The sequence below is a fragment of the Gavialis gangeticus genome, unplaced genomic scaffold (genome assembly GCF_001723915.1).
Source record: "Gavialis gangeticus isolate Ggan-Ray unplaced genomic scaffold, GavGan_comp1, whole genome shotgun sequence".
NCBI lineage: Eukaryota > Metazoa > Chordata > Crocodylia > Gavialidae > Gavialis > Gavialis gangeticus.
The window spans coordinates 136768827-136779118 of record NW_017729032.1 but is presented as its reverse complement, the minus strand read 5'-3'; the positions used below and the strand labels follow the sequence as shown (position 1 = coordinate 136779118).

The window sequence follows — 10292 nt, the reverse complement described above, 5'->3', positions numbered from 1 at the left end:
CCTCCACAGATCGCATAGTTCATTTAGGAGGCATGACCTACCCTATACTAACTCCCATATATCCAGCATAGAAAGCACATCAAGAGCTCTGAACTGATTTGTAGTTTGCTCAATGACTCTTTGGGGACTACTGCAGTCTGCTGAATATAGGGAAACCCTATGATCACTCTAAGTTATTCCAAAGATTGTTCTTTTCTTCTCTTCAGCCTCTCAGCTGTTCCAAGCAAAAAAAAATTTGAAGCAAAGGATGTAGTAAAACTCTGAGACAAAACTCTATCACAATGCTGTCAAATTGTCTCTGCAGTTAAATTTAGGGGTTTAAACCCCTGTCCTTAAACAAAGGAAAAAGTTAATGAAAGAATTAGTGAAACATAATGTGTCTAGAATATGAGATGTCTCAGTAAACCCAATGCACTACTGGTCTGAAAAGGATTATATGACTTCTAGGAGTAATCACCTAGTTTCCAAACTCAAATACCTTGCAACTCTGCCATTCCCCTCAAGTGCTTTTTCAGCCTTCTTCCTTGATTCTTTCCTAAATCAGCTCCATCACCTACTTTATAGGGTTAACATGGACTTCAAACCCTATTTTTCTTTTTTGTATTTGTGGGTTTAAGTCAGATATTTCATGTTACTTGACTATAATTTTGTTTGCCTAATTATGCATATGCTTCTTTTCAGGTGCTGCCAGCAATCAGAAAGCATTTGGAATATATGTTTCACAAAATTAAAGGGACGTGGAGATAATCAGAAAGAGGAAAGATTCCCATGGGGTTTATGAGATTTCTGTCATATGGGATTTGATTGTTTCTTGTTATCTGTGATTTAATTGTTCAGGGTATTATACCTTGCAGCTGTTTTGGAATCTTTAAGAATGAAAAAGGTTGACATTGTTGATGCAGTATCTAATTAAAAGTGATTACACTCATTTCCCCAGAGTGAACTAGCACTTTGTTTCATTGGTATTTTTAAGAAAAACAAAAACAAACAAGCAAAAAAAACCCAGGTCCTTTCTTCCTTACGTTTCATATAGGAGTTTCTTATGACCTGATTTAAGGAGACACGCTTGCATAACTTACCAGGTTATTGAATCCCAAAGCACTCAGAGCTTGTTTTAGGATAGATAATTTGTCTCTGTTCTGAGTGTTCACTGTTACTGATGTCTCCTCAGATCCAGCTTGATTTAGATACCTGCACAAAGAAAGATGGCACACATTCTTTATACAGCAGGTTTATGAAGGTTGTGAAGTTAAAATTTATCCCTTTGCCTACAAATACCTGAAACACTTCAAAAGTGTTTTCAGAAGACTGACCACAGTTCCTTGAGCTCAGTGAGGGAAAGGTAGCTGTGACAGAATGTGTTTACATTCCACATTTCCTTGGACTCTTGCTTCTTATCGCACGCAGATACTTCCTTGTGACACCTCTATATATTTGAAAGAACATGTGGAGTACATTTCTGCCATTCCTGAGAAGGCAGGTAAGATTGCTTAATTTTTGTCTGGCTGCTATTTTGAGCTCATAATCATTATCTTCCAAATAAATATGCAAGGGGATTGATTCCCATCTATGGCAAACTACAGCTCAGGCACACTGGGAAAAAAAGAGCTTGACAAGGAGCTGAATGTGGTTCCTTCATTCTTAGCCTCATTGTAAGTTAAAACTGCAAGGTCACTTTAACTTTAATCTGTGCCACTGAAACCTTTTGTCAGTTGGGAGTAGCAGTCTTGTTCCATCTTTCTCCTCTCACGACAGTTCTTCTTTCCCTGCCATTTTACCTGTCTGTCCTGCCCCTTGTGTACTCCCCTAATACCAAGGGCTTTAATTTCTACCTCTGCTAAGTTTGCAGTGCTGGTGATTCTCTGTATGAATATGTGTATCTGGGGGTGGGGGCCCTGAAAGATAAATCTCTGGCTACTTAAATTTCGCTCTGTTGTACCCAGGAGCTGGAAGAAGTCAGGTCTCTTCAGCTTTATCTTGAGATAATTCAACTGAATAGCATAGTTAAAGGGAGACAACCAGGGAAGTAGCCCCAGGTAACAAATTGGGATGTTGAGCTGCTGTGCCGGCAGCCTGATTTCTGCTGCTACCAGTACAGCCATTGATTCTACTGAGGGTGCAGAAGTGCCCAGGTATGCCTCTAATTCAACTCACAAGCACACGAGTAGAAGAAGTATATACTCAGCACTTCTCACGATCAGTCATTATGTAGTAAGCATGGTTAATATACTGCCTTAAGATCCACAGTAAAAGACAATATGAACTGCAACAGGGATATCCTAACATATTATAAATATTCTTGAAAAAGTGTTCCGTCAAAAGAAACTCAAAACCTTCAAAAATGTAAAAAAGATTACAAAAAATGAAAAAGAGCCAACATAAGGATACATCAAATGCATGAAAATATAGCATGTACATTAAGAACTGCAACCTAATTCAAGTTCTTAGCTGTAACATATTGTGGGCTACTTATAACACCTGTGGTTAAAGTATTTAAGTGCCTAACTTCCATTAAAATAAATAGGTGTTAAAGACTTAAACACTTAAAAAAATCCAGCCTTAATGACACCTAACTGGAAAAGGCAAAAAGGGGCAGCGTGTTTGCATCTTACTGGTAGGTTCTCTCATAACCATAAAAAAACAGAACCAGAGTGGCTCGTACTATTGCAGTTCCTGATCATATTCACATTCCAGTTGGGGTGGACATGAACTTCACATAGTCATCTTACTACTGCTAGGAGACTGATAATCCTGGTAGCTCAGAGTGGTGCTTCATATGAGCATATGCAGATTTTAGGAAGATTTACAAATTATTTGCTTTTTGTAGTATTTTAGCAGTTTTTGCCAGGGATTATGAGAGATAATGCTTAGGAAAGAGCATGATGCCATGAAACTTATTGCTGTAATACCTTCATTGCTTGGACAGAAACAGGTAACTTGCCTTAATGAGCGACCAGAAAAAAAGTAACAGGAGAAAATGCGTGCATGGATGTGTGGCACTTCCCACCAAAAGGGCAAACTTCTGAGGATATTCCTAATTCACACAATGCCATTTACTAGGATAGACAATCGTTTCCAGCTGCAGGCCAAAATGATCCATCATGCGTCAGAGGAGGGTGGACAGATGGGTGCTGGGACCTAGCCACTGCCATCCCTTTTCTCTATGAAGGAATAGGGAGAGTGTCCACAACCAGGGTTTGGTTCCCGGGACAACAGCTGAAGCGAGGCCACAGCTGAGGACCATGCTGCTGAATATCACTGATTCAAGTTTGTGGGCCAGATCCAATTATTCCGTGGTCCAAATCCAGGCTATGAATTGTAGCTTGCCACCCCCTGACCTACAACATGAAGGCTGGACTGCATTCTTATTGCCTACAATATGGTTAAATCCCCAAATTGAAGGCAATAAGGGGATTAAACACCTATGAGGCACTCACTGTCTTGTAGATTTGGGCCCTTACGGCTAGATTTGAAAGTGTTCATCAGCTCCCAGTGAGAGCTCAATGAATGTTTTTCTCTATTTTAGGCACAGTCTTTTTATGCCTATAACTTTAATATTTTGGAAGCTCAGTTAAAGCATATTCTATTTTAATGCTCTTAATTCATGAGTTTTCAAAAATATGTATTAAAACTGCCAACTCAAAATAACTCAGGGTTCAGATTTAGAAGATGCAGAGTTTTTTTTCCCCCCACTGACTTGTGTTCAGCACTTTCTGGAATCCCACTGGGTGCTTCTACACATGCAATTAATGCAAAGCAATAAACTCTGGAGCAGTCTGACCCAAAATAAACTATTCCTGAGCACAGCATCTACATGTGCATCCAGGACAGCAGCAATTTGAGCTGGGGCATAGCAGGCTTGAGCTGGAAAATGGAATGGGGGGTGGTGTCAGGCAGCGGAGGGGCTGGCTGGGGTATAAGGGTGCTGAAAGTGTGGAGCTGTGTGGATAGGTGGAATGCAGGAGTCTGGCCCCCAGCTGGCTGGGCTGACCAGGTACAATTTATGCCCATGGGCTAGGGACAGACATTCAAAAAGCCTGAGGCTGAATTGATTCAATCTTTGCAGGTTAGTTTAACTTGGCTAGGCTGAACTGATTTATAACCAGACAGACCATGTCTTGGACTGAGGAAATTCAGGCACATGACTGCAGTGGCTCAGGCCAGAAGCTGGGGGGTGCTAGAGCAGCCCTCCCTTCCATTATATAGTACTGAGCTGAAGGGGTGTGGCCAGGCCTTGGCAGGACATTCTGATTAGCTGACCTGTTGATTACCTCAAAAATGCCCTAAGCTGACACTGTTCTATCTGCCTTTGTCCTGTCCCAGTGAAATTGAAGACATGCACACACAGACACCTCTCAGCATTAGCTAGCATACCTCATGCAAAGGGTCCATGGGACTGGGGTCTGTGCTGTGGGGATGGGAGGGAGGGGGTTATTGCTGCTTGAGCAGTGAGAGCGGGTAGGCCAGAGGGAAGCCAGGCAGAACCAGCTGTACCTGCAGGGTCTCTGCCGGAGCTCCAGCCAGGAAGCAGAAGAGAGTGGCCAGCTCTGCTGTGGAGCAGAGAGCCCCACCCAGCCCAGAGAGCATACTGGGGGCTAAGAACAAGGATGCTGGAGGTGTCTGGTTTATCTTAAACCATCAAGGGGTCTGGGACAGACATTGCATAAACCTGTTTGACCCGAATCAGTTAAGTCTGATACTACATTCAACCAGGTTTATCTCAAACTGGTTTCAGCCATTTTCAAATTGACTTATGTGCAGTGAACATCTGTTCTGTTACAGGTTTAAACCAGTTTCTGATCACTTAAACTGGTTTATGTGTAATGTCTGTCCCTAGCCATGGTCAATATCTACACATGCATTTAACCACAGTTAATTATTCTGCCATAAGGTAGTACTATTTTACGGTGGAGTTGATTAGTTTACTGTGGCCAATACTGCCTAATATGTGTAGACAGTGACACTTCACTGCACAGCAAAATAGTCTACTCTGCAGTAAAGTGCGTGTATAGATGCACCCAGTTTGTGCAAAGAGTAAATGAAATTTTGAGTTAGATTTCTCCAGAGTGAATAAAGTGTAGAAGTTTACTGAAGTCAAAACCAAAACTCATGGTAACTATGATGGGAGCAAAGTTAAGTCAATGATAAATGCTTTAAAATAGTATCATAAGCACTTGCTGGTTTAGTGGATTGTTCCCCTTAGTAAGGTTCACCCATCAGAAGAGGTATTTCATCCATCAATGCTGACCTCATGAAGGAACACCTTAAGAGGCTGGATACCTTCAAGTCAGCTGGCCCTAACAATCTACAACCCAGGGTACTCAAGGAGCTGGCGAGCATCATAGCCCAGCCTCTAGCACGGATCTTTGAAAACTCCTGGCGCTCTGGTGTAGTGCCCGAAGACTGGAAGAAGGCCAATGTGGTGCCTATCTTCAAGAAAGCGAGGAAAGTGGATCCGGCTAACTATAGGCCCATCAGCCTGACTTTTATCCTGGGGAAAGTCTTAGAAAAGTTTATTAAAAGGGGCTATCCTTAATGGACTGGCCGACACTAACATCCTGAGGGATAGCCAGCACGGGTTTGTTGTGGGTAGGCCTTGCTTGACCAATCTTATTTCCTTCTGTGACCAGGTGACCTATCACCTGGACAAGGGAGAAGAGATTAATGACACATATCTTGACTTCAAAAAAGCCTTCAGTCTGGTATCGCATGGTCACCTCTTGGCGTAACTGGCTGATTGTGGCCTTGGGTCCACCATGATCTACTGGCTGGGAAATTGGCTCCGTGGTCAGACCCAGACGGTGGTAATTGATGAAAGTCAATCATCATGGTGCCCTGTGACCAGTGGGGTCCCCCAAGGCTCTGTCCTTGGACTCAGTTTGTTCAACATATTCATTGATGACGTGGACATTGGAGTCAGAAGCTGACTGGCCAAGTTTGCTGATGACACCAAACTTTGGGGCAAAGCATCCACACCAGAAGACAGGAGGGTGATCCAGGATGACCTGGACAGGCTCAGCAAATGGGTGCATGAGAACCTGATGGTGTTTAACACTGAAAAATGCAAGGTTCTCAATCTTGGGAAGAAAAAGCTGCAGCATTCTTATAGGCTCGGCAGTGCTACACTGGCGAGCACTATGGAAGAAAGAGACTTGGGGGTTATTATTGACCACAAGATGAACATGATCCCTCAATGTGATGCTGCAGCTAGTAAAGCAACAAAAACGCTGGCTTGCATCCATAGATGCTTCTCAAGCAAATCCCAGGACGTCATTCAAAAAGGACGTCATTCAAAAAGGACGTGGAGAAGCTTCAGAGAGTCCAGAGAAGAGCCATGCACATGATCACAGGTCAGAAAAACAGACCTTACGACAACAGGCTGAGAGCCATGGGGCTCTTTAATCTGGAAAAGAGCAGGCTCAGGGGTGACCTGATGGCCACCTGTAAGTTTATCAAGGGTGACCACCAGTATCTGGGGGAACTTTTGTTCACCAGAGCGCCCCAAGGGATGATGAGGTCGAATGGTTATAAACTACTGCGAGACCGTTTCAGGCTGGACATAAGGAAGAAATTCTTTACTGTCCGAGCCCACAAGGTCTGGAATAGCCTGCCATTGGAGGTGTTTCAAGCACCAACATTGAACACATTCAAGAGTAAATTGGATGCTTATCTTGCTGTGATTCTATGACCCCCAACTGACTTCCTGCCCTTTGGGCAGGGGGCTAGACTCGATGATCTTCCGAGGTCCCTTCCAGCCCTAATGTCTATGAAATCTATGAAATCTTGGGCCCTGGAGTTGCAGACAGGGTATTTTCTAAGGTGTACTTGAGTTGGAACTGATTTCTCCAGCTTCACTGTGTGAAGTAGCTAAAATTTTCTTTTAGAACATGGTTTAAGGCACACCAATTTTCCAGAACATTGAAGAAATACTGAAGGAAGAGAATCACTGATAATTTATTTTTTAGCTATAAAAAAATAGATTATTTACTTTTCAAATATCTAAAATGTTACTTTTATATAGTGTTTATCATTTAGAGCAGTAAGCCTGATCATTTTTATTTCCCTGAACAGTCATAGATTGTATTTTTTCTAATTCAACCTTTTCTACCTCAGAAACATAGCAACAGTTTGAAAAACAGACATCCCCCCTGAATGACTATGTACCCCCCCATAGAAAAATGGAGCCTCAGAGATTACACTGAAGATACAAATGTTCTGAGATACTTTTCAGACATTTCTAGCACATGATTAGACCTAGAAACAAATGTACCATTTCATTATACTAATTTAAGTGGATGTGAAATTCCAGCAAATAACTGGAGTAGAGAAACAAGAAACCTCTTGTTTATCACATCAGTCCACCGAGGAAGGAAGATTCATCTCAGTCCTTCTTGTTGAAGCTGTTTTACTCTGTGCAATTATTTATTTGGCCAGGGAAAGAAAACTGTCTGCCTCTATTATCCAGTAGTTCTGACAGTCCCCAGGGATGTAAAAAATGCAACTGCAAATCTTGGTCTGAATCAGGCATTAAAGTGACTTGAGCTTGGATCCAAGGAACAGCCTCAACCACTGGCTAATCCAGTTTTAGTTATATATCAAATGAAACATTTTGAAAGAAATCTATTTCATTTAGGAACAGAAAATTTTTTTGAAATCTCAAGCATTTCTAAGAAAACATGGAATGGCTGGCTAACTGGAATAGTTTTCCTTTTTTTCTTTTTTTTAAATAAGCCACTTAAATTATAATATCCAGGAAAAACTTGGTTTGGCTTGAATTTTCAGAATTCTATGGGAAAATCTAATGTTGAATTTGTATTATTGCTTGAAATAATTCTCGGGAAATATAATTATTATACACATGCGTCTGTATCTAGACTAGGCCCCAAACAATGTCAAGGCCAATATGACTAGAAACTCCTGATCTCTCTATTGAGAAACTATCTCCCCTTTTTGTTATTAAGAAGTTGTGTGAGGTTTAGGTAGAGGGAAATGTCAGGAAGGATCCTAGGTCAAAAATCATGTTCCATTATATTGTTTGATTTATGCTACAGTGAGCAAATGCAAGGTGGAACTACTAACCAGAATTTCACTAGGCCTTAAGTCAAGTTTGTCGCATTCATCTTATATTGGTATAACAGATGTAAATTTAAAGAGAGTCTTAATTTTGGCAGATTTGAACCTTTTAGCTTAAGGTGGCTGCTCAGACAAGTAATGTTTACATCTCTGATGAACCTGCATGTGCAGTTCTAATAATTAACTTCTTTCCACTGAATGTCTGACCATCTGTTTAAATGATAGCACGTCAGCATTTGTGCTGGACAAGCACGCACAGCAGGCAGCTTATCAGCACACAAAACAAAATTTAACTATTACAAAAAGAAGAAATTCACTGATCCGCAAAACTGGGTTTATTTAAGAAGATACAATGATCAATAATTATAACATAGTAAAGATACTTTGAGCAAAATATGATGTTGCTTTAGATGGAGACTTGCTTGAAAACAAGAAACAACAAAAATATGTGAAACTTTTTGTTGCTGCCCTTTCTTGTAGTACAATACCTGTGCTTTGTAACAATTTCAAATCTTTTTCCAGATTCCCAAAACATTATACTATTTCAGAAATATTCAATGTTGTTACTTTACAAATATTTCATAGTATCTTTCTAAAGTTATTTGAAGGAACTCAGATTCCTAAACCTTTATAAGTGTGTATGCTCCAGATACCCTCCCAAGAAGGAGCCAGGTGTTAATTAGCCCCCAACTCATGGAACTGGTTGTCTTTGTCATGATGAGGCTTGGGATGCTCCAAAAATGTACATGCAGATGGGGTACAGAACACCCTGGTCCAGCTTCACTTCTCATGGGTGGGGCTACACAAATCATATGCAACAGGCTGAGAGAGGGAGCAACAGTAGGTTTCTGGCTGAACATCTTCTTGGCCCTGTTTGGTGATGTTTGTCAGATATTTAGGGCTGATGAACAAACAGGAATTTTTGGAAATGGGTGGGAAAGGCACAGCTCAGCTGTGGAAGTGAAGAGAAAATCTAAATGTATGCAATGTAGTGGCTCACCATGACTTGAAAAAGAGTGGGCACTGAGAGAAACTGTGCTTAATGGACATAACATACATTTTATTCAGATGCACAAATTTATCCTGGTGGTAGGCTCCCATCACCATCTGAACTCCAAGGCCTCTGGGCTTGGGGCTGCCTGCCATGGATTTGGGTGGGGGGTGTATCTGAAGCTTCAGACTGATGAGCCTGGGAGGTAGGATATGTATCAGTAGTAATGCCACACAGACTCAAATGATTGAGCTCTACTTAGTTGAAATTTGGAACTTAATTGAGAACTGATTTAGCCCTGGAAATTAAATTATATTAAAAACAAAAAAACAGTATGTTTGCCCAGTGTAGGCCATACATAACTGTATGTTTTATAGTCATACATAGCATTGGCTGCATTTAATCAGCTTCATGGTTTGTTTCCATCACTGACCACACTTCTTTTGGCAGCAGTTTAATGATAGCCATTGTATTTAATGAGGTTTCCTTTTATGCAAGGGGCTCCCCCCCATGCTAACTGGAGAAAAAAAAAATCTCATCTTGTATTTGACTAAATATGGTAATACATTTCTTATAGGAGAAGAGAGTTCTTGTACCTTGCATTCAGAAAATAATATTTGGTAAGGAGCTCAAAGATATTCCTTTTCACAGTAGTGAGGTTAATAATTTATTAAAAACCAGATTCAGGGAACATTTCTCTTTGCTTGTGAAATGGAAGAGTAGAAAATTGTTTTCACTTTTATAGGAAAGAATTTTTCTTTTTCCTCTTTAAGATGAAGAGTAATAGAATACCCAGAAGACACAGGATCTTCAGCATTTTCTTGATTAAAGATATACTATTCTTCAGGCTGCCACCAAAAGTGTAGGCATGCCTACCTACTCCCAGTTTTCACACTCCAAACCCAGAACTAACATGGTGAGCATACTCCTCAGTGTCATCCACTGCTGATCTCAAGAGCAGAGGTGGGAAGTGGGTGCTCCTGTAATCTCATCACCACTGTATTTGTGAAGTGGAACATATAAGGTGGGAATTAATGACTGAGGCTTATTTTATGGTGGCATTGTTGAGACACACTACACAGGACCAATGCAGATGTACCATCAACAACTCATGTCTTTCATTAAACTCCTCAATCTAACTCCAAATAAGATTAAAAAACAGATACACATTCTGCCTCAAAAATCTCAGAGGAAATATGCTTGAATATGTTTTTATTGGAAATGTCTG

The 10292-nt window shown here is 40.9% G+C and overlaps 1 protein-coding gene across 1 annotated transcript in view; it reads right to left on the bottom strand.

The window, feature by feature from the left end:
- Nucleotides 1–10292, bottom strand: part of MYO16 (myosin XVI) — a 581111-nt gene that overhangs the window by 237352 nt on the left and 333467 nt on the right. The window contains exon 16 of the mRNA XM_019525343.1: nucleotides 1080–1191. Within this exon, the coding sequence (XP_019380888.1) occupies nucleotides 1080–1191 (112 nt within the window). The remainder of the gene's footprint in view (nucleotides 1–1079; nucleotides 1192–10292) is intronic.